We start from the raw sequence: 24,408 nt of genomic DNA on the forward strand, positions 1-24,408 counted from the left end.
GAGATGCTACGGTGGCAATCAACATGGGAAGAAGGAAGAGGAGCAAAGTGGACATTGTTGTTGTAATATGGTTTTGTCTTGGCTGGTTTGATGGTGTATGATTGATGAAACGATATCATCACTATTCCTCTTTATATATTACTAGTTCAAAATAAAAACAGTAACTTAGGTAATTAAATGTGTCCTAGCTGTAAAAATAAAAAGTGATTATATGTGTATCAAAATTGTCCGGATTTTACGTATTCGTACCCTAAACCAGTCTACAGAAAAATATAAGTAATAAGTAATTTGAATTAAAAATTGACACTTTTTTTTTAAGTAAGAAAAAAAAATAAAAAATTGACTCTTGAAACTTTTTTTTTACAAAAACAATATTGCATCACTTGTTACTTCAAAAAATAAAAAACAGTGCATCACATCACATGTAGTTTTGTTCAAAATAGTGGATTTGTCTTTATACGATATAAGATAGTGATACAGAACATACCCATATATGTATTATTTTAAGCTCTTTAAGAATGTTATTATTTATTCTGATAATTTTTTATAAGAGACAAAGGAATAAAGGGTTAATTATGTTTCTAGTCCCTATAAAATAGCGACCTTGTAAGTTTAGTCCCTACTTAATTTTAATAGCATTTTTAGTCCCTATAAAAAAAATTTACTTATAATTTTAGTCCCTGCTAAAACAAAGTTTGATTAATTATCCTTAAACTCTTAAATTTTTGAACGATTTTTTTGAGACAAGATTAGAACACTATGAAAGGTTCGTTTACTAAAATTTAGAATTTTCTGACATGAAATGAATTAAATATGAATTTTTTAAAACGACAAAAGTTAAAGATAAAAAGTAATAAAATCTGGATGTAGAAATCAAATTTTGCAATAATTTTTTGCGGACGAACTTTTAGTAATGTTCTAAACATGTCTGCAAAAAATTGTTCAAAAATTTAAGAGTTTAAGCATAAATTAAACAAATTTGAATTGAGTAGGGACTAATACTCAGTGCAGAAAAACAAAATTAGAGACTAAAAATGCTATTAAAATTAAGTATGGACTGAACTTACAAGGTCGCTATTTTATAGGGACTAGAAACATAATTAACCCATGAATAAATAAAAGTTAATGTATTTGGAAAAAAGCAGTTGGACTTAGTTTTTTAGTTAGAGAAACCCCCTTTTTTTTATTTTTTTTATTTTTATAAATTCTCTTTCACTTTCACTCATCGAAGATGGGTGGTTTTAGGTCATTATTTGATCTAGAATCACCCCTTTGCATCTTTTTTTCCATTTTCTTTCAATCTAAATAAGTATTTTTCGCATATATTCTTGTGTTTTTTCGTGATTTCGTCGTCTAAGTACGATGTTGTGTTATTTATCATCTTGTGCGGCGTTGTTTGATTTTGTGTCTTGTTGCGGTGTTCGTTTGGTTCTTATCGAAAGATTAGCTTCAGTAAATTACATATTTAATCAATGATTTGGGCGTCAACGTTGCAGATCTTGAAGTATGAGTATTCTGGTGATTTAGATTTTATCATATTATTTGTAGGTATTTTGTCGTTGTATGCTATTAATAGGTGATGTGAGTTTGTTCACAGATTCATCCTATATGTTTTTAGCGATGTTGATCATATTATAGATCAATTACATCAACTTATGTTGATCAATTTATATTTTTAAAAATGACCGAAAGGAGTATTTTTTTTATATATATATATTTTAAATTGAGTTGCTAAAACAATTAAGAAGAGTAAATAAATATAGTAGTTTCCTTAAAAAATGAGATATGCTAATTATTCATGTTTCCTCCGAAGATGTGTTGTTTAAAAATTTATTTATAACTTTCTATTTGTATTTTTATATAACAAAACTAATTTATTGCTAACATTTCATTCATTTAAAAAACATACTTTCTTAAGAGAATACGCATTAATTATTTTTAGATGGCTTAATTTCGTGGGATATCATTCCTCATTGCTCTAAAGAAGTTTTTTTAGACCATCCACAATGCAGCACCTCATTTAGGTGCTTAAGTGGGACCCGACTGTACACGTCATTCGTTTTATAATTAATACGTAATAAGCACCCAATTTCTCCAACCCAGCACCTCAAAATAATTATTAATTAGGTCCCAGCAATAACTCTATCATTACATTTTAACAATAATTTTTATACTCTTTCATAATTATATAATTTTAACATATTGAAATAATTTAATTATAAATTATTAAAAAAGCGAACATTTATATTTTATTTTTATTAATAATTCAAGAAAAAGTTACAACTTAAAAAAACAATATAACATGAATGATGAAAATTTGCATATTCTAAATAACAACTAATCTCGTTGACTATCACTCCCAAAACGTTGTCAAATATGCTCCACAAGATCATGTTGAAGTTGAAGATGAGTTTGTCTATCTTGAATTTGTGCTCTCCTTTGTAGGTACGGGGCAAGATTTGGGTGAGGACCATTATGCTGCAAGCAAATTCAAATTCAACTATTTTTGTTTTTTTAGGGAATCAAATTCAACTATTATTTACAACTATTATATAATTATTTTTTAATATCAAAATAATACAATAATTAAATATATAGAAAAATAGAATTAATTGTACATGTGGGACCCATGAGTAATAGGAGAGAGAGGGTGCCTATACAAGCACCCACCTTCATAAGCACCGTATTCATTAGTGTCACAAAGGGGGTGCCTATTTACAATGATGCTTAATAGGGGAAGGACTCCCCATTGTAGATGGTCTTAGAGGTAGAATTGGGTTGTTGAATTCCCATTTTTGTTAACTTTATTTTGGTGGATTTTTTTTCTTCTTCAAGTAATCTACTGACTAGAATTCACTTTTTTTAAGGTGAATAAGTGAGGTGTCGGGACTCAAACCCCAACCCATTCATATAATAATGCATATCCCTATCAACTGAGTTATGCTCAGAGGACTTTTTGTGGGTTTGTTAACCTCATTATTTTTTTACAGGTGTTGTCGATGGTACATTAGTGTGTCGGCATTGTTGATAGGGTAAAGATCCTCTCCATTTGTAATTTGTTCCATTTGTTGCAATTTGGAGAGAGATAGACACAAAAAAATTAGTGCTGGGTCCTATCACTAAGTGGATCCCACCATCATTAATTTTTTTGTGTCTATCTCTCTCCAAATTGCAACAAATGGAACAAATTACAAATGGAGAGGATCTTAACCCTTGTTGATATGTCAATGTATCATATTAATATTAATCACTTCTAATTTTGCATAAAAATAATAGACAACACGAAATAAAATGTACACTTAAAAAATTGTTCGAAAAATAATAATCAAAATTAAATAAGAATTCTATGTAAGTTTCATTAAGTTTTTTTAGAGGAAGTTTCATTAAAATAATAATCAAAATTATTTTGTTATTATATTATTTTTGCAATTTTTTATTAATACGGTTCAGTAAATTATATCCCTGTTTTCTGTAAATTGCGTTTTAATTTTAGATTAAAATTACAAATTTTAAGGTTAATTTTTAGTATTTAATTACCAATAAACCCACCTTTTGTTGGTGTATATCATGTAATTTTCACCAAATGAAAATTATTTTTTCAATGCATAATAAACATTCATGATGTTGTTTTTGTTTTTGAAGTAACGATGATGTTTTTGTTGAAATCTTGCTAAATCTTTATTAGATAAAATACATAATAAATTTATCTCATGTTTTTCTCTCAAAAAAAAATTTTATCTCATGTTTTTTTTTTAGATGGCTTAATTTGACCCCTGGAAATTTTCTCACGACCCAACTCACTCATCGATAAAAAAAAAAAAGACCAACCTAATCTTTATCATAGGGACAAATAATCCTTTATGTTTTTTTTTTTGAAGGAAAATAATCCTTTATGTTTTGTTACCTCAAAAAAAAAAATTGTTATTATTTTTTTGTTGGGATTCAATTGAACCATAAAAAATGTCTAGAATCGAATAGGATCATATTTTCTTTTAATTATTTATAGAAAGAACTGAAGCCCAAATTTGAGTATTTACTACGACACTTTTCAAACAAATTAGAGATAAATTTGCGTAAAAAAATAAAATAAAGGGTTAATTAAGTTTTTGGTCCCTATAAATATTGCAGTTTTGTTTTTAATCCCTATAAAACCAAATCACACTTTTTAATCCCTACAAAATTTTCCGTTAGTGTTTTTAGTCCCTGTTAAATTAAAATTTGTTTAATTATGCTTAAACTTTTAAATTTTTGAAAGATTTTTTACAGACATGTTCATAACATCGTAAGACACGCTTTTATAAAATCTTTTACTTTTTTAACATGTAATGATTTAAATATGAATTTTTCTAAAAGCCAAAATTTCAAGATTATATTAATGAAAATTTGGACCTAATAATAAAAATTTTAGTTGTTTTTTTGCAGAGGAACTTTGTATAATGTTATAAATAAGTAGGTAAAAAATATGTTAAGAATTTAAAAGTTTAAGCTCAATTAAGCAAATTTTAATTTTACAAGGACTAAAATTATGTGTTGGTCCCTGTTAAATTAAAAGTTGTTTAATTATACTTAAACTTTTATATTTTTAAATGATTTTTAATAGACATGTTAAGAACTTTATAATAATCTCTTTTATAAAAAATTAGAATTTTTTAACATGTAATGAATTAAATATAATTTTTTTAAAACGCCAAAATTTCAAGATAAAACTAACGAAAATGTGGACCTAAAAATAAAATTTTGAGCTAACTTATTGCGGCGGAACATTTTATAATGTTTTAAACAAGCATGTAAAAAATCATTAAAAAATTGAAAATTTTAAGCATAATTAAACAAATTTTAATTTAACAGGGACTAAAAACACTAACGAAAAATTTTGTAGGGACTAAAAAGTGTGATTTATTTTTATAGGGACTAAAAACAAAACTGCAGATATTTATAGGGACCAAAAACTTAATTAACCCTAAAATAAATTAGAGATAAACTTTTTGTAACCACATAGAATTGTGATGAAAAGTTATCTTTGTATAATAAATTTATGGCAAATTCTCCATTGCTCTCTCTCTTTCTCTCTATATCATTTTTGACCAAAAGAAAAGAAAAAAAATAAATGGTAAATTGCTTAAAAATGAGTGTATAAATATAAATATCTTTATACATATATCATCCCACGTGATCATGACATAGGGAAATGATTTATGAGTAAATATATTTAGATCATCCACAACAGAGCACCCTATATTGGGTGCTTAAATGGGTTCATGTGTCTGCATCATTAATTTTACGGTAACACTAAGTAAGCATCAATTTTCTCCAACCCAACATCTCAAAAGAAGTTATTAAATAGGTCCCACAAATGATTCTATATATCATTACATTTCAACAAAATTTATTTAATTTCCTTAAAAAAAACAAAATTTATTTAATTTATTAAGATTTATTAAGACCAACAAAAAAATAAAGAGAGAGAGGGTGCTTCCATAGCCACCCTTCTCCATAGGCACTCATATATTTTACTCTACAATGGAGATGCCTATTTAATGTGGTGCTAAGTAGGTTAAGCACCCACACCATTGTGGATGGTCTAATACACTCATTTTTAATCATGTAATATCTTTTATTTTTATTTTTAATCATGTAAGATCTATTAGTGGATGGTCTAATACACTCATTTTTAATCATGTAATATTTATTATGAGCTATAAATACAATTAATTAAGAAATTTCTTTTGATTAAGAAATATCTTTACTCATAAATATTTACCTTTTTAAAAAAAATCATATATTTATAGCATAAATAGATTGAATTTATTCAGCAATATATCCATTAATTCACACACTCATTTAACACTTCATATTCTTTGTTGGATCATGATGCGGCAGAGGATCATCACATTAGACATTAAATAATCATATAAGTGAGAGAGACACTACACGTTTACCAAAAACTTTAAATATTAGGTTTATGAGTTCTCACACTTATAAAATGTTCAATATCCACTTTTTCATCCAATAAGACATTTTACTCACACTTGATATATCCACTTTTTTATTTTTAGTAAAAAAAAACACTTAACCCTAGAAGTAAGATCTTACCCATATTTTGAGGATCATATAAATGGCTGCTGAGTAAACCATTTTGAGCATATTCATAGATAAGGAAAAGCTAATCATGACTAGCTGCAGATTGAGATTTGTTGGAATGAGCTTCCAATTTGTGATAAAAACTCAAGTGAATCATGAAAACTAAGTGAAAAGAAAGAGAAGAGAGAAAAATGGATTAGAGAGAAAAGAGGGAAAAATGGTTATTGAATTGTAAAATGTTTATTCTCTATTCAATGTAATCAACAATGATTCACACTCTACATCATATCGAATTCCATTCTTGTGTTCTTATATACACGATGGAAAGCTTTACCTAATTATGGTTACTTGACTAGCAAGTAAACTATATGCCAGGTTAATTTTTAACTAAGTGACTCAATTAACTAATCTCTAACAACTTGTGATAATCTATATTATATAAATCACAACAACTATACATTACACTAATGAACCAACACACCCCTTGTGATGATCCTCTCGATCTCTAGTATGAATTATTCAAGTCCAAACAGGATTCAGTGACTTTAAGGCAGGAAAGTCACAATGACTTTAGTGTAATTTTATCTGTTTTATGAAAGAGAAAGATGCAAGCAATAATAAAAAGACAAGAGAGAAAGTAATATAAAGAGAGAGATAGACACAAAGTCACCGTGACTTTCCCGCCTTAAAGTCATTGAATCCCAATCCGACTACCTAGAAAAACATAAACTCGTTTAATTTTGGTTCCTTGATCCTTTCCCTCTCTCAAAGATTCCCTTGAGGTTACTACTTAAAGCTTATCTTCATTTTAGAAATCATAAAAAAATTATTCATCTGGTAGTATACTTCATTTTATCACCTTTGTGTGCCTGAACCTATTTTCAGTGTAATAAACAATCAAAATAACCTTGCTTATGCATATTGATAACAATTTTATTATGGACGGAAATTAGTTGCATCATTGCTAGGGAAAGATATATGCATTCTTAATTTTCACAGTTCTAATCCCTACAACAAATTAACTTACATTTATATTACTAAAAGTAGTAACATTACTTGTAGTTGGCAATTTTATATTCTCAAAACTTCCATGAACATATTCCAACTTATATTACTCAGTCAATTGCATAATTAGATGGTAACAGTAGCCCAACTTACTTTTCGATCACCTAGTGGTTGCGGATTCAGACAGTTCGATAAAAATCAGACAACTCGTAAATAGTCAATTTAGTACAGTTGTTTCAAAATAGTCGAAATCTTTTGAATGTGTATTTTTCCTGACTATATGCAACATTAAAACACATGCTTCTACTTGAATATAACCACAATGTACTTGTTAACAACCTCATGATGTATCAAACCAAATCAAAGATAACATTGAAACTTACCACCAAATCTGATAACATATAGTTTTGTGGCAGAAAATTGAAAAGTTCAGAGTTACTTTCCAAATCCACTTTTTTGTTCATTGTAAATATACAGCACAAAAACAAGATAGTCATTAAATGAACCACAAGAAAGCATAACCAACTATCCAAGAAATAAGAACAAATGGTATAAAAAGAGAAGAATCAAAATATTCTCTGTCAGCTTCCGAACCATTGCCCTCACGTGGTCTCTAGGGAATCCCATAGTAGCAACTTTTTCGACTACATCATCAACAGAAACCCTGTTACCAGCTCCAGAAGAACCTGAGCCAACACTTACTGCAGATTCGGCAGGTATTGCTTGTGGGAGTACGTGGGCAGTTGGGAGTTGTGTGTAACCACTTCCACTGACGTAAGCCACCGAAGCAGTATGTAGCTGTGGTTGTTTACCAGCATACTGAGGTGGCCTGCCATATCGATTTGGCTCAGCAATCTCAGATAATGTATCATATCTAGAAGAATAACTAGCACCAAATCCACTTGATGGTGGTTCGTATCCTTGAGGCGGTGTGCCATACTGAGGCAGCCTGCCATATCGATATGGCTCAGCAGGCCCAGATAATGTACCATATCCAGAAGAATAACTCGCACCAGATATACTTGATGGTGGTTCATATCCTTGGGGCGGTATTCCATAGAACTGTTGAGGAGGTTGAGGTATGCTGTGTGGCTGAGATGGTGGATGGCGGAGATTGGGAGGATAATTCTGAGAAGGTACATAATGTTGTTCCTCTAGATGGTGACCAATGGAAGATTGCAGGAGCGGTGGAGGTGGCAAACCCTGTTGAGGAGGTGCATTAGGGGGAGAAACCATGTGAATTGATTGCGGAAGACTAATAGGTGAAGGAATATATTGTTGAGATTGCCGGGGAGCAAATGCAGAAAGAGATGAAGCTTGCTGCACAAGATTTGATATGGCACTAGTTTGAGTTTCAAGTTGTTGGTCTGTCTTCGACACTTGTAGTTTTGCCAGTTGCACTTCAGCCTGCACTATATCTTGCTTCTCCTTGACATTTTGCACCGGGATATTTTGTATCTGAAACAAAAGAGTGAAAGAAGGACCAATATGAGACAACTATACAAAATACGAGTTATTTCAAAGGTCGATCTTGTAAAAAATGAAATGTGTTCCTTTTGCGTTGATGATTATATAATTCAGCCCTTGCTTATTTTTCGTAGGGTTTCTAAATCAAAATGTTGCATTGTCTATGTCTCAATTCTCAATGTTAAAACAAATGTAACTCTGAATTGTCAAATACAGTTCAACACTTCAATCAAGACAATATTGTTAATAGGTTCAACTATTCATGATACTAAACTATTAATGATATATTTGTTTTGATAAACTACGGTAAATGTTTATAGGTTGCGCGAGAGCACAGACGCAGCACATGAAATATTTGCATCAAGCAAAAGAATTCATTTGATATACCTAATGTTGCCAACAACCTGATTGATAAAACTCAAGAAGTTGGGGGCAGGAGGGAGCATGATTGATAAAATACCTCGCGAAGAATATTCTCAAACTGCGTCGATTTCCCATCAGTGATTTCATGGTTATTTCGAACAGATACCTTCAAATCATTCATAGAACTCTCAAGATGGTGAATTCTGGTTTCTAGTTGTGTTAACTGTGCACTAACACCTTCCAGAACTGTGATATGTTTCTTCATTGTTCGATCAAACTCTAGCAAAATTGTAGCATCAACAGCACTTCGGTCGTTTTCTGCAGCCGCTTTTGCAGGTTCAAAAGTATCCGGAGAACTGTGATTCTGCACAAAATAAGATGAATACTCGATATTTATGAAAATAACCCTACACTAAGATGGTACATTATATTATTAACGCCTCGGCTCCTACATATTACACAAAGCTGCATATGATCACCACATTATTCTAACATGTGAAACATTGAAACCCCAATGAAACACCAAAGTAATATGGTGATCAATGAAAAAATGTCAGATTCAAGTACGCAATAAACAAATAACATTCAATGCCGAAACTTCCAGGTCTCAGTAAATTTAATGAACTTTGCATAACTTTCACAAGGATTTCACTTATGAGTCCGATGAAGACACCGATTAAAGAGTATGCAATACACTTTATTAAATGCTTCCAGATACTTTAAGAAAAATGCTAACAAGCGACTTTAACACTTGTTAAAGATTAAGAAAGAGATATATTAAGATGAAAAATAAAGTTTCTTAAGTTACCAATGAACAAAGTTTTGTACTTTGCAACACAGGCCATGCTAAAATTAAAGCATTTGATGCATTGATAGTTACTATGTTGTACTTTTTCCATCATTACCCCAATGACCCTCAAAGCCAATTATACCAAACAAATCTTAACAATCTATTTTTATTCTAATCAACTATGTAAAGTAGTTTTACACTAAATAATTAATGTATATGGTTTATAATATAGACTAGATACACCGGTTATTCAATAAACCTGAAAAAAGAATTGTTACTTATATATGAGTTCATTAAACTTATCATCCACTTTCCAATTCAGATTACCTTATCACCGATTGAAGATTTATAATAGAATTTCAGTATAACCTACCAATTTGTAAAATTTCTGAGTAGAACCAAAGTCACAACTGGTGTGAGCGGAAGGTCTAAACATCCTCTGCCTTTAGTGATTTGACTCCCATTTTTCGTAAAATAGCCATAATTTATCTCTACATACCTAAAAAAAATGAGAAATAAGGTTATTTTTCTTAAATAGCCATAATTATTTCATTATAAAATAACCAAAATCAATCAGAAAAAAATAACAACCACATAACATAATTTTATGAACAAGTCTTAAACATGAGTAGTTGCCATAATTAATCACAAAAAAAAAAAAAATGTGAATAATCAAATTCAATTTCAAGCAATGTAAAATAACAGCACACAATTATTATTCCAAATCCACACACAAACACAAACTTAAAGAAGAAAGTTATATTTCTATATATAAAATATAAATAATATGAACTACCTTGGAGTTATTCCAATTTGCTGAAGAATCAGGGAGTGAAGAATTCAGTTGAGAATGATAGTTGTTGTCACATTTGATTCTTTCATTGTTGTGAGTTGACGAATCATTTGCTGCAAATATTTTGGAATTGTGCAAAATGGTAATGGACGTATTGTAATTAGTTGCCATAATATTTCTCTCAAAGTATATACTATACTTTATTTTTGAATAATTCTCAAAGTATATACCAACAGTTTATATAGACATGAGTAAGTTTTTGTCAAAAAAAAAAAAAAAAATAGACATGAGTAAGTTACGTAACAAAATTTGATACATGCTATTGTCTTGGACATATACACTTTAGAGATAAGTTATTCAATAAATTTAAAAAACGATGATTTATTTATAATAGTAATCAGATTATTGTTTAAGAAAACAAAAGACAAAACTTTTGTATAGAGAATGATATACTAAATACTTCGATTTTATATATTCAAAACAATTTTTAAGATAATTAAATCAACAATACTCTTAGAACGGTGCATAATGGTTGGTTTGAGATCATAGAGTGAGTTTCTTTCAAAATATCGAGTTCAATTTACCCGATGTCAATTTTAATAGATTAAATCTATACAAAATCATTGCTCTAGTTTTGAATGAGACATCCTGGTGGACGGTGAATTGTTGGTTCGAATATCAATTTCTTAAAAGAAAAATACAAAAAAAATAGTGCTTTTGTGGTCCAAAAATAATACGCAGTGCCAGGGCATATAATTGACTGGTACACTTGCTTAATAACAAAGAGTCAAATTAGTGTAACGTGAACATTAGTGTGAAACTTCTCAAATCTTGTAGATATTACTTGAATCTTCTAGTTGTTACTTGATTTCATTTCTGTCATAGCACTTCTGATTTTCGTTTAAAAGCAAGAGTTTAATTGGTATGATCAGTTATTCTATAATTATTTTACATATGTTTTAAAGCAAGATCTTACCCTTATTTTGAGGATCATATAAATGGCTGATGAGTCAACCATTTTGAGCATATTCATAGATAAGGAAAATCTAATCATGACTAGCTGCAGATTGAGATTTGTTGGAAGAATGAGCTTCCAATTTGTGATAAAACTCGAGTGAATCATGAAAACTAAGTGAAAAGAAAGAGAAGAGAGAAAAATGAGAAAAGTGGTTATTTTTAGCGTGGATAAAAAGAATCTATTGAAAACAAAAGAACATGATTGTCAATTTATATCTCCGACTAGTCTTCTTTTTTTTTAAAACAAAAATTGGAAGTTTTTTTTTCGTCTAGTGGCCAGAGCTCACACAATTAAATGCGGAGAAGTGGGGTGTCCGGGGTTCAAACCCCGACCCTACATAAATTATGCTCCGGACCAACTGAGCTAAACTTACGGACCAAAAATTGGAAGTTCTATAAAAGAAATTAAATCAAGTAGCAATTAGAAGATTCTAGTGACATCTATGATTCTCAACCAAATCCTTCACTTTCTGATTCTTCAGCACCTAGTAACTCCAAGGTAATATAGTATTTATTTTTTATTTTTTTATAGAGAAATAATTTTCTTCTTTGAGTTTGAGTGTGGATTTGGAATAATAATTGTGTACTGTTATTCTATTATGTTATGTGGTTGAAATTGAATTTGATTTTTTGAGATTTTTTTTGTGATTAATTATGGTTATTGTTTTAATAAAAAAATTATTATGGCTATTTTAAGAAAAATAATAATCTAATTCTGTAATTTGTTTAGGAATGTAGAGATAAGACTTGAGGATTCTTTATTGAGGAGAGTCAAATCATTAGAGGCTGATGGTTAGACCTTCCGATCACACCAGTTGTGACTTGGGTTCTACTAGTGCGGAGTTTTGCAATTGGTACGTTATACATAAATCTATTATAAATCCTCAACGAGTATGGTGGTTCGATGAGAAAGTAATCTGAATTGGATATTGTTTCATCATTTGTTAGCATGATCCGTATTGAAAATTACAACATTTTGTTCATTGGCAAGTTAAGAAATTTGATTTTCATCTTAATATCTGTGTTGGAACGAATCTTTTTAAAGTTATGCAAAGTTGAATAAATGAATAGTAAAAACTAAAAAAGTTTTAAAAGAAAATGAAAGGTAAGTTTGTGAGACTTGGAAGTTTCAGCATTGAAAGCTACTATGTTAGGACGTGTTCCAGTTTCAGAGTTAGCGGATATTATTATCTTAGTTATTTGTTTATCGCTTACTTCCATGTAGCTAACCCTACTTAGTGGGATAAAGCTCGGTTCTTGTTGTATTTGTTTATCGCTTACTTCTTGAATCTGAGTTTATCTCTTGATTGTGTAGTTTGAATTGACATATTACTTTGGTTTTCAATGTTTCACGTGTTAGAATAAAGTGCTGATCATATGCAGCTTTGTGTAATATATACAGGAGGCATTAATAATATAATGTACCATCTTGGTGTAGGGTTATTTTCATAAATATCGAGTATTCATCTTATTTTGTGCAGAATTGCAGTTCTCTGGATATTATTGAACCTGCCAAAGTGGCTGTAGAAAACGACCAAAGTGCTGTTGATGCTACAATTTTGTTAAAGATTGATCAAACAATGAAGAAACATATAGACAGTTTGCATCTTGATCTGGAAGGTGTTAGTGCGCAGTTAACACAACTAGAAACCAGAATTCACCATCTTGAGAGTTCTATGAATGATTTGAAGGTATCTGTTGGAAATAATCATGGAATCACTGATGGGAAATTCAGGTTGTTGGACAATATTCTTTCTGAGGTATTTTATCAATCATGCGCCCTCCTGCCCTCAATTTCTAGAACTTTATCAATCAGGTTGTTGGCAACGTTTGGTATATCAAATGATTTCTTTTGCTTGATGCAAATACCAGCTGCGTCTGCGTCCGTGCTCTCGTGCAACCTATAAACATTCCCGTAATTTATCATAACAAATATAATATTAATGGTTTAGTATCATGAATACCTATAAACATTATCGTCTTAAGTTGTCACTTCAGTTAACCCTTTAAGTTTGTCACTAAATGGGGTTCTCTCTATAAAATTGCGATAACTTAAACTTAAACATGGCTTCACTATAGCAATATGGCACCCATTTGTGCATGGCGGCTTAGAAAACGATGGTGATATCAGGATTGTAGTTGGAAGATCTTCTCTTCCAACAATTATTATGCCATTCTTTTACATTGTTTTCCCCCACCTAATATAGCCTCTTTGGTTATGATATTATGATTTGAGTCATGTTTCTGCTGCAAGTTAATCATAATAACGCTAACTTTAATATAGTTATGTTTGTACATGCTACTGTTGGTTTATAATTGTGACTCTATAAGCTTTCTTAGAGTTTAGTCTCATATTGGTCCTTCTTTTACTCTCTTGTCTGACATACAAAATATACAGGTGCAAAATGTCAAGGACAAGCAAGATATAATGCAAGCTCAGCTGGAACTGGCAAAACTACAAGTGTCCAAGACAGACCAGCAATCTGAAACTCGAACTAGTGTCATATCAAATCTTGTGCAGCAAGCTTCGTCTGTTTCTGCATCTGCTCCCATGCAATCTCAACAATATCTTCCGTCACCTATTAATCTTCCGCAATCAATTCATGTGGTTTCTCCGCCTAATGCACCTCCTCAACACAGTTTACCACCTCCAATTCAACTTCCAAATCAACTCCCTCAGATCCCAAACCCAACTGTTCCTCAGAGAGATCCGTACTTGCCACCACCTGTTCATTCTCAGGAAATCCCAAATCAGCAATACCAACTTCCTTTAATTCAGCAGCCACGTCATCAACCAGGGGCGCTGCCGCATCAACAATACCAGCAGACCCCTCATTCTCAGTACTCTCAGCCAGCACCTCATCTACCTCAACAACAGCCACCACGTTCATCCGGAAATCCACCTCAACTGCAATCTTCCATGGGAAATCATCTAAAGGAACCACCTTATGCACCCGCTCAGAATTATCCTCCTAATATCCGCCATCCACCATCTCAGCCACACAGCAGACCTCAACCTCCTCAACAGTTCTATGGAACACTGCCCCAAGGATATGAACCACCATCGAGTATATCTGGTGCGATTTATTCTTCTGGATATGGTACAATATCTGGGCCTGCTGAGGTAAATCGATATGGCAGGCCTCCTCAGTATGGGACACCGCCTCAAGGATATGAACCACCATCAAGTAGATATGATACTAGTTATTCTTCTGGATATGGTACATTATCTGAGCCTGCTGAGCCAAATAGATATGGTGGGCCACCTCAGTATGGTGGTAAACAACCACAGCTACATACTGCTTCGGTGGCTTACATTGGTGGAAGTGGTTACCCACAACTCCCAACTGCCCGCATACTCCCACAGGCAATACCTACCGCATCTGCTGTAAGTGTTGGTTTAGGTTCTCCTGGAGCTTGTAACAGGGTTTCTGTTGATGTAGTCGAAAAAGTTGCTACTATGGGATTCCCTAGAGACCAATTGAGGGCAACGGTTCGGAAGCTGACAGAGAATGGTCAATCAGTTGACCTAAATACAGTGCTGGATAAGCTTACGAATGAAGCTGGTGGTGATATGCAGCAACAAAGAGGTTGGTCTGGTCGGTAACATGGTGTTAATCAATTGAACTTTGTATAGAAGTATCGCTTGTTTCGTTATGAAGGTTTTATGAGGAAGGGGGACTTCTTGGTTGGATTGTGCTAATTGAATATTTCGACTTTCTGTATTTTTTTTAATTACCATTTGTTCTTATTTCTTGGATAGTTGACATTATTATGCTTTCTTGTGGTCCAATCAATGACTATCTTGTTTTTGTTCTGTATATTTTCAATGAACAAAAAAGTCTATCTTTGATTTGGGTTGATACATCATGAGGTTGTTATGTTAATAAGTACATTGTGGTTATATTCAAGTAGAAGCATATGTTTTAATGTTGCATATAGTCGGAAAAATACACATTCAAAAGATTTCGACTGTTTTGAAACGACTGTACTAAATTGACTATTTACGAGTTGTCTGATTTTTATTGAACTGTCTGAATCCGCAACCGCGGGGTGATCGAAAAGTAAGTTGGGTTACTGTTACCATCTCATTATGCAATTGACTGAGTAATATAAGTTGGAATATGTTCATGGAAGTTTTGAGAATATAAAAGTGCCAACTACAAGTAATGTTACTACTTTTAGTAATGTAAATGTAAGTTAATTTGTTGTAGGGATTAGAACTGTGAAAATTAAGAATGCATATATCTTTCCCTAGCAATGATGCAACTAATTTCCATCCATAATAAAATTGTTATCAATATGCATAAGCAAGGTTATTTTGATTGTTTATTACACTGAAAATAGGTTCAGGCACACAAAGGTGATAAAATGAACTATACTATCGGATGAATAATTTTTATGATTTCTCTATCGGATGAATAATTTTTATGATTTCTTACATGAAGATAAGCTTAAGTAGTAACTTCAATGGAATCTTTGAGAGAGGGAAAGGATTAAGGAACCAAAATAAAATGAGTTTAAGTTTTTTAGGTGGTCGGATTGGGATTCAGTGACTTTAATGTGGGAAAGTCACGGTGACTTTCCCACCTTAAAGTCACTGAATCTTGTTTGAACATGAATAATTTATACTACATGTCTAGAGGATCAACCTCAAGAGGATCGTCATAGAGGTCCAGAGGATCATCACAAAGAATGTGATGGTTCATTAGTATAAATGTATAGTTGTTGTGATCTATATAATATAGATTAGCAGGAGTTGTTAGAGATTAGTTAATTGATGTATAGATTAGTTAGATTAGTTATGATCTAACTAATTTTTTTTTTTTTTAGATAATTGATGGATTTTTTCTATATTATAAATTAACTACATCAATCATAAAGAAAAAAAATTTGCTTATTTGAATGGATGCTTATGCTGCTAATGCGTATGAAAAACCATGACATGCTCAGTAACTATTGGACGAATGAATTGGCGACAAACAAGAAGGGACAAGAGACAAAAGTAGAGAGGACTGAGGAGGAAACAACATAATGCTCAATCTAATAACATAAATTTCATGTGGAAAATTTGTGGTTGTAAAAATGTTTGGCTGCATGAGTATTCTCGAAATAATTTATTTCTAACTAATACATAACTAACGCAATCAAGATTGATAATTGAGCATCACATAGGAAATAATAATAACGATCACAAACTATTTAGACATTTAATCAAACATTATATTCTTCATTGTCAAATCACAATCATAGTAATGAAAAACAACCCCTTCCCTGGGCTTTTGCCCTCTTCTGTACCAAAAAAAATAAAAAAAATAAAAAGCAACCCCTTCCCTTAGTTCAAATGCAGCCAACTAAATTCATATATAAGTTGAAACTCAGCCAACTATATAGAAGACTATGTTTGTTTTGCTATAAAACTCAACTTCAGCAACTATATTACAAAAATTTGTCTATATAATCATTGAACTTGAAATTCAATTTACTTAGCATTTCTGCACGAATTAAGTTTCAGTTTTATCACCAAGTCTGGTACATATTCCATAACTTGTCATTAGCTTGAAGCCATGAACATACCCTGTTTGCGAGTAATCTATAAATACTTCTGTCAATGTTCTCAGAAGCTTAAAATTGCTATGATCTTTGGTAAACTCCTACCCTCCTAGAACCTAACTTGAACTTTCTTATCCAAAAAAAAAAAAAAAAGGACATCCAATAGCAATCTGAAAATGTTGGCACATACATATAACGAATAATATCATGATTTTCAATTATACTATAATTTGTAGAAAATGAGGGGATGCTCTTATGTTAAAAAACAAAGGGTTATTTCTATTTATACATAATAAAAGTTGGTAAGGCATCCAGAATAGAAGGCAAAATTATATCTAGCATAGTCCATTACATCTGCTTTTTGCTTGATTATATATAACCACAATACCAACCTCAAGATGGATCAACCAAAATCAAAGATAACGTGGAAACTAACCATCAAATCTACTAACAGTTAGTTGTGTGGCAGAAATTTGAAAAGTTCAGAGTTACTTACCAAATCCACTTTTATTTATTGAAAAATATACAGCACAAGATCAAGATAGTCATGAATTGGACCCACAAGAAAACATTACAGTTTCAACTATCAAAGAAATAAGAACAAAATGGTAAAAAAAAGGAGTCAAAATATTCAATTAGCACAATCCACCCACGAAGTCCCCCTTCCTCATAAACCTTCAAAGCAAAACAAGTATAGTCCCCCTTCCTCATAAACCATCATAGCGAAAGAAGCGATACTTCTATACAAAGTTCAATTGAGTAATGCCGCGTTACCTACCAAACCAACCTCTCTGTTGCTGCATATCACCACCACCTTCATTCATAAGCTTATCCAGTACTGTATTTAGGTCAACTGCTTGACCATTCTCTGTCAGCTTCCGAACCGTTGCCCTCACATGATCTCTAGGGAATCCCATAGTGGCAACTTTGTCGACTATATCATCAACAGGAACCCTGTCACCAGCTCCAGGAGAACCTGAACCACCACTTACTGCAGATGCAGTAGGTATTGCTTGTGGGAGTACGCGGGCAGTAGGGAGCTGTGGGTAACCGTTTCCACCACTGGAAGCCGCCGAAGCGTTAGGTAGTTGTGACTGTTTACTACCATATTGAGGTGGTCCGCCATATCGATATGGCTCAGTAGGCCCAGATAATGTACCATATCCAGAAGAGTAACTCGCACCAGGTCTACTCGATGGTGGTTCATATCCTTGTGGCGGTGTTCCATAGAACTGTTGGGAAGGTTGAGGAGGTCCGCTGGGTGGCTGAGATGGTGGCTGGCGGAGATTGGGAGGATAAGTCTGAGAAGGAACATAATGTGGTTCCTCTAGATGGTGACCCATGGAAGATTGCAGTTGAGGTGGATTTCCAGATGAATGCGGTGGCTGTTGTGGTGGTAGATGAGGCGGTGGCTGAGAGTATTGATGATGAGGGGTCTGCTGATATTGTTGATGCGGAGGTGCCCCTGGTTGAGGATGTGGCTGCTGAGTTAAAGGCAGTTGGTATTGCTGATTTGGAATTTCCTGAGATTGAACAGGTGGTGGCAAGTATGGATCTCTCTGAGGAACAGTTGGGGTTGGGGTTGGGATCTGAGAGTATTGATTTGGAAGTTGAGCTGGAGGTGGCAAACTTTGTTGAGGAGGTTGAGGAGGTGCATTAGGGGGAGAAACCACGGGGATTGATTGTGGAAGATTATAAGACGAAGGAAGATATTGTTGAGTTTGCAGGGGAGCAGATGCAGATACAGATGAAGTTTGCTGCACAGGATCTGATGTGGCACGGGTTTGAGTTTCTGATTGTTGCTCTGTCGTCTTAGACACTTGTAGTTTTGCCAGTTGTAGCTGAGCTTGCATTATATCTTGTTTGTCCTTGATATCATGCACCCCTGTTTGCACCTGTATATGTTGTATGTCAAACAAAAGAGTAAAAGGAGGACCAGAATAAGAATAAACGGTAGTAATATGAACTAAAGCTTATAGATAAAGTCCGAGTATGTAAAAACACAAATATATTAAAATTAGCGTTATCGTTTCTCACAGGTAGCATATGCATAAAGTTCTCTATGGCCCATCATCCAAATAATTTGTTTTCCTTTGTCGTTTTCTTCATTCATTTAGGATAACTGCTGAGCAGTTTCAAGTGTTGACCTTACAAAACAATGGAATGTGTTCCTTTTTGGCTGACCATTAAATAATGCAGCCTTTGTTACTTTCTCTTAGGTTTCTAAATCAAATTGTTGTATTGTCTGTCTCAATGTTAAAACAAATAAAACTCTGAATTAGCTAATTCAGCTCAACACGTCCTAATAATTTGATTCCCCATTAAAGAAATTTAAAATAATAAGTATCAAGTTCAATCATGTAGCATACAAATAGAGACTTATGATTAACCTTTCATGATGAAAACAATAATGTAAGAGTGGTAAACCAACCACCACATTCACAAAATTTTCAGTATTATGCGTCAAAAGTGCACAAACATATGTTTGCCATATGAGTTGTAAACGATAGACTTGCAGCAGAAACATAACTCGCATCATAATATCATAACCTGTGAGGCTATATTGTGTGGGGAAAAACATTGTAAAAGAAAGGTATCATCACAAATGGAAGAGAAGACACTCCAACTATATATAATTATATATACAACCTTGATATCCCCTAGGTCCCCCATGAATGACCACCATTTCCCCAGCCAACATGCACAAATGGGCGGCCATAATACAAAAGTTATGGCAATTTTATAGAGAGAGAACCCCAACTAGTGACAAACATAATAAATTACTAAAGCGCCCCCAAAGTTAACTAAAGTGACAACTCGATTAATAATTCAAAAACCACTAATCTAGTATAGTAGTATATGATAGAGAAGTATAGAAAATAATTTGTTTGTTGTCCTGATACCTAAAGCTTTAGTTTATAGTTGATTTTTAGCATGGTATCAAAACATATGTGACCAAGTATAGTTACCCAAACTGCAAACCGAAAATTTTAAGGTTAAACTATTTATGATACTAAACTATTAATTATATATTTGTTTTGATAAACTATGGGAAATCTTAAGACTGGTTACACGAGAGCATACATGCAGACACAACCAATATTTGCATCAACAAAAAGAATTCATTTGATATACCAAATGTTGCCAGAAATTAATGTTAGAAGTTGGGCAGGAGGGCGCATGATTGATAAAATACCTCAGAAAGAATATTCTCTAACAGCCTCAATTTCCCATCAGTGATTCCATGATTATTTCCAACAGATACCTTCAAATCATCCATAGAACTCTCAAGATGGTGAGTTCTGGTTTCTACTTGGGTTAACCGCGCACTAACACCTTCTAGAACATGATGCAAATTGTCCATATGTTTCTTCATTGTTCGATCAATCACTAACAAAATTGAAGCATCAAAAGCACTCTGGTTCTTTTCTACAGTCACCTTTGCAGGTTCAAAAGAATCCAAAGAACCGTAGTTCTGCACAAAATAAGGATGAAAACTTCATATTTATGAAGAAAACCCTAAACCAAGATGGTGTGATATATTATTAATGCCTAATATGTATTACACAACGCTACATATGATCACCAAATTAGTCTAATACATGAAACATTGAAACACCCCAAAGCAGAGCCGAAGTAATATGTCAATTCAAACTACACAATTGACAGAAAAAGTTCAATTCAAAAAGTAAGCCTTAAACAAATAACTAAGATAACAGTAATCAGCTAATACACAATTGACAGAAAAAGTTCAATTCAAAAAGTAAGCCTTAAACAAATAACTAAGATAACAGTAATCAGCTAACTCTGAAACTGAAGTACATCCTAACATTCAATGCTGAAACTTCCAGATCTCACACAAACTTATCTTTTATTTTCTTTATGAACTTTTTACCATGCACTTATTCAACTTTGCATAATATTAAAAAGGATTTCACTATTGCTAACAAGTGACTTTAGACACTTTAACAAGTGACTTTAGACACTTGTTAAAGATTACAAAAGAGATATTAAGATGAAAAATAATTTCTTTAAGTTACCAAGGTACATAATGTTGTAATTTTCAAATCGTTCAAGTTAACAAATCAAGAAATAGAAAGTTTTTATTAGCAATCAAAACATACAATGCACTGCTAGTTACTAAATCTGCAGTTTTCAGTAAAATTTTATTTTTGAGTCCTTAACCATTGTTGTATAGATTGCAATCTAAATTGTAAGATCGCGATCTTACAGTCTTGAAACCCTTAAACGAGTCAAAATCGCATGCAAGATCACAACTATGTGACATCACAGTGTGATTGTGAGCAACAACACGCAAAAAAATGGTGAGATCGTTCAATCTAAATCAATTCTGAGAAAGATTGTTGTTTGGTCGGGTTTCGCGACCTTGTTCCCCTATATCGTGTTGTTTGACCTTTTCTGTACTTCAGAAACCCTGCCTCGAAGTTTTTATCTCTCTCAACCTTCTCCATTCAGAAGTTCACATCTTTCCCTATTTGTAGTTTGAACCTTTTCCATCTCTCTCGAACCTCTGTCTTCTGTGCTGCCTTTACTTTGTATCATTGAAAGATGGCTTCCACGCAAGGTTCTAGTGGGGCTGAAGGTAGAGATAGTATTTCTTTTGTGGACTTCTGGCTGGGTTATGTTTGAACTTTAGCACACCTTAAGTTACGTATATGGCTAATTATGAGTGGTTTCGGATGCTATGGTAATGAAATTTCAGTTTCAAGTAAACTTTGAATTTGTCATTTATAGGTATTACTATATATGTTACGATCCTATGTTTTACTATCTTGCGACTCCCAACTAATCCTAAGGCAGAATCATTGTCATATAGAACTTGCCTTTTAACACAGTTTTCATTCCTTAAACTCCTAAAAGTTGCCCTTATGTAAGTAAGACCCATATTTTCAGAAGCATTAAATGTTCAAAGCCTTTTAAATACAACAAACACTTTCTTTATTTGCTTCGTCATTACCCCCAATGAGCCTCACCGGCTCACCCTCCCTAGCATTATCCTAAGAACAACAAAAAACAAGCATGCGTATACCTCCTCCATTAAGCACTAACTTCAAGCAAGGTGGGATAACAATCAGCAAATAGCAAGTCCAACAGAGAGACAACCTCAAAGCCAATTATACTAAACAAAACTTAACAATCTATTTCTATTCTAACCGTCTAAGAAATACTGGGGCATGTACTGTGTAAATTAGGTTTACAAATTGTTGTCAATTGTAAAACGCGGAAAATAGCAGTTTGTTCAAATTCTGCTATGTTACAGTGCTACAGCACTGCTACAGCCGCTATTTGACAATACTGTGTACTAAATTGAGTATCACATAACAATAGCAGTTTGTTGTTCCGCTATGCTATAGCGCCACTATACCAACTATTTGACAACATAACAAACTCTCATTAGATGTTAGTGTCAAACTGGTTTAAGTGCATATCCTTCAAACTAATCAACTAATGGCCAATTTAGATTACCTTTGCACCTCCAAGAGTTTCTCAATTTTTTTTGGTCGACGGATTTTTAGAATAGGGGAGGCACACTCTCAAGCAATGCCAGGGTATAGACCCATTGATGATTTATAATAGAATTTACGTATAAATTATCACTTACGAAATTCCAGAGTATAACCCACACCCCAGCTATTGTGAGCGAAAGGTCTAACCATCTCTGCCAACTACTTCTCAATTATAATAAGCTAATAGTTTTCACTTGTAAGAAAAAAAAAAAGAAAAAAAAACTCTTATAAATTTATATACGTAGGGCCTGTTTGGATTGGCTTGTTTGAGATTATCTACTAAGTACGGGCTACTGACATAAGTTTTGTGACTGTTTGGGAGAACTTATGAAAACAACTTAAGCTCTCCAAGATAGCTTATACAAAAACAATCTAACTTTACTTTATCTTTTGTTATAGAAATAGTTTACACATAAGCACTAAGGGCCTGTTTGGATTGAGCTTATTTTAAGCTTATGAAGAAAAGCTTATGCAAATAATTAAGCTTTTATGTTAATTCATAAGATCTTACTAACGAAAATTGTACATTCATAAGTTGTTTTTTCTTAATCTACCTTAACAAGCTTATCTTATTTATTTGCATCAGCTGCTTTGCATAAGCTCTAAAATAAGCCAATCCAAACAGACCCTAATGCTATACAACAACAACCAAGCCATATCTCACTAAGTAAAGTCGGCTACATGGATTAAATTGCGTCATAATATTCTATCATAAGCATTTACCTAAGATATAAACTTCAAATTAAGTTGTTTATCTAAACAAAGCCTTACATAGTAATCAAATCCAAAAAAAAAGTTAAACCATTCATCTAAACTCTCAAAATAAAAATAAAAACCTAATTAACCATAATTAATCAATTAAAGCAGAAAACACAACATAATAACATTATTAATTAATAATTGTAATCGAAATTAGGGTTTAAAGTAAGAATTACTTTGGAATTGGAATCAGAATTCCAAGGTCTGGAAAAGGATGAAGAAGAATTATCAGGAAGTGAACGAATGGGTTGAAAATCGTAGCTAGGAACAATATCATCGGTTTTGATTCCACCGCCATTTTTGTGATGAATTAACGAATCATCATCTTCTTCATCTTCTTCTTCGTGTTGTTCACGATTCTTCTTGTTAAGGTCGATGAAATCGTTGTTGTTGGAAGATGATGATCCTCCATGGCTTAGATCCATTATCTGTTTGTCCATAAACGACGTCGTATTCATTGATCAATGAAAAAGCTTCTGAGAATTGTTTGAGGAATGTTAAGTTATGTTTGCGCTTAAAACGTGGAATGATAAGAGAACTGAAAAAGCTCTTTTAACAAACGCGCGTTTGCTTAGTTCTTTACTTTCTTCCTTCTTACACCTTCTAATCCAAAATCCAAAATAATACTATAATACTATACAATAAAAAAACATTTTTTTAAGGAAATAAAAAACATCTTTGTAGTATCTTTTTCTATGAAGCCCCGATACGGATACGGGTACGCGAATACGTCAAAAATTTCAAATTTAGGATACGATACGGCTTGGATACGTTTACAATTTTTTTTAATATATATATATATATATATATATATATTAGACATAAACGCACAAAAAATAAATAGCGTGAAATCTTAAAACTAATTACACCAAGTCAAAATACAATGGACCATTCACCAACTAAGATATCCTTTAAACCAAAACATACCATATAAACAACATGCACTATGATGATACCAAGGTAGTATGAAGATAGTCACCCTTTTCAAGTAATGGCCAATATAATGATCCCAATTTACAAAAATTAATACTTGTGATCAAAATACAAATAAA

At 32.6% G+C, this 24,408-nt stretch overlaps 3 protein-coding genes across 4 annotated transcripts; 1 reads left to right on the forward strand and 2 right to left on the reverse strand.

The window, feature by feature from the left end:
• Positions 1–7,393: 7,393 nt before the first annotated feature.
• On the reverse strand, positions 7,394–10,711 carry LOC146911895 (uncharacterized). The gene is made up of 4 exons (XM_085718229.1): positions 10,503–10,711; positions 10,080–10,205; positions 9,014–9,280; positions 7,394–8,544 (listed from the first exon to the last, which is right to left on the reverse strand). The coding sequence occupies exons 2-4, from the start codon at positions 10,140–10,142 to the stop codon at positions 7,612–7,614; spliced, it is 1,263 nt and encodes a 420-aa protein (XP_085574355.1). The 5' UTR covers positions 10,143–10,205; positions 10,503–10,711; the 3' UTR covers positions 7,394–7,611.
• A 1,242-nt stretch (positions 10,712–11,953) lies between these two features.
• Positions 11,954–15,337, forward strand: LOC146911896 (uncharacterized). 2 transcript variants are annotated; one of them, XM_085718231.1, is made up of 3 exons: positions 12,247–12,370; positions 12,998–13,276; positions 13,915–15,337. In XM_085718231.1, the coding sequence occupies exons 2-3, from the start codon at positions 13,097–13,099 to the stop codon at positions 15,121–15,123; spliced, it is 1,389 nt and encodes a 462-aa protein (XP_085574357.1). In that variant the 5' UTR covers positions 12,247–12,370; positions 12,998–13,096; the 3' UTR covers positions 15,124–15,337. The 2 variants fall into 2 exon arrangements, with proteins under 2 accessions (XP_085574356.1, XP_085574357.1); XM_085718230.1 differs by having other exon boundaries at positions 11,954–13,276.
• Positions 15,338–17,561: 2,224 nt separating this feature from the next.
• On the reverse strand, positions 17,562–23,929 carry LOC146911897 (uncharacterized). Its single transcript, XM_085718233.1, has 3 exons — positions 23,533–23,929; positions 20,266–20,544; positions 17,562–18,964 (listed from the first exon to the last, which is right to left on the reverse strand). The coding sequence occupies exons 1-3, from the start codon at positions 23,812–23,814 to the stop codon at positions 17,840–17,842; spliced, it is 1,686 nt and encodes a 561-aa protein (XP_085574359.1). The 5' UTR covers positions 23,815–23,929; the 3' UTR covers positions 17,562–17,839.
• Positions 23,930–24,408: the final 479 nt, after the last annotated feature.

This window comes from Medicago sativa, chromosome 6, assembly GCF_051527215.1.
Source record: "Medicago sativa cultivar Bolivia chromosome 6, Bolivia_mono, whole genome shotgun sequence".
NCBI classification, from domain to species: Eukaryota; Viridiplantae; Streptophyta; class Magnoliopsida; order Fabales; family Fabaceae; genus Medicago; species Medicago sativa.

Bases quoted from the DNA above. Each gene is read 5' to 3' on its own strand.
- LOC146911895 (XM_085718229.1), bottom strand. From the start codon at position 10,142: ATGTTTAGACCTTCCGCTCACACCAGTTGTGACTTTGGTTCTACTCAG. The intron at 9,281-10,079 runs GTAGGTTATACT...TATTTTGTGCAG, and splicing joins CTCAGAAATTTTACAAATTG to AATCACAGTTCTCCGGATAC. The intron at 8,545-9,013 runs GTATTTTATCAA...CTTTTGTTTCAG, and splicing joins TTGAGAATATTCTTCGCGAG to ATACAAAATATCCCGGTGCA.
- LOC146911896 (XM_085718230.1), top strand. From the start codon at position 13,097: ATGAAGAAACATATAGACAGTTTGCATCTTGATCTGGAAGGTGTTAGT. The intron at 13,277-13,914 runs GTATTTTATCAA...CAAAATATACAG, and splicing joins TGGACAATATTCTTTCTGAG to GTGCAAAATGTCAAGGACAA.
- LOC146911897 (XM_085718233.1), bottom strand. From the start codon at position 23,814: ATGAATACGACGTCGTTTATGGACAAACAGATAATGGATCTAAGCCAT. The intron at 20,545-23,532 runs GTAATTCTTACT...TATTTTGTGCAG, and splicing joins ATTCTGATTCCAATTCCAAA to AACTACGGTTCTTTGGATTC. The intron at 18,965-20,265 runs GTATTTTATCAA...CAACATATACAG, and splicing joins TAGAGAATATTCTTTCTGAG to GTGCAAACAGGGGTGCATGA.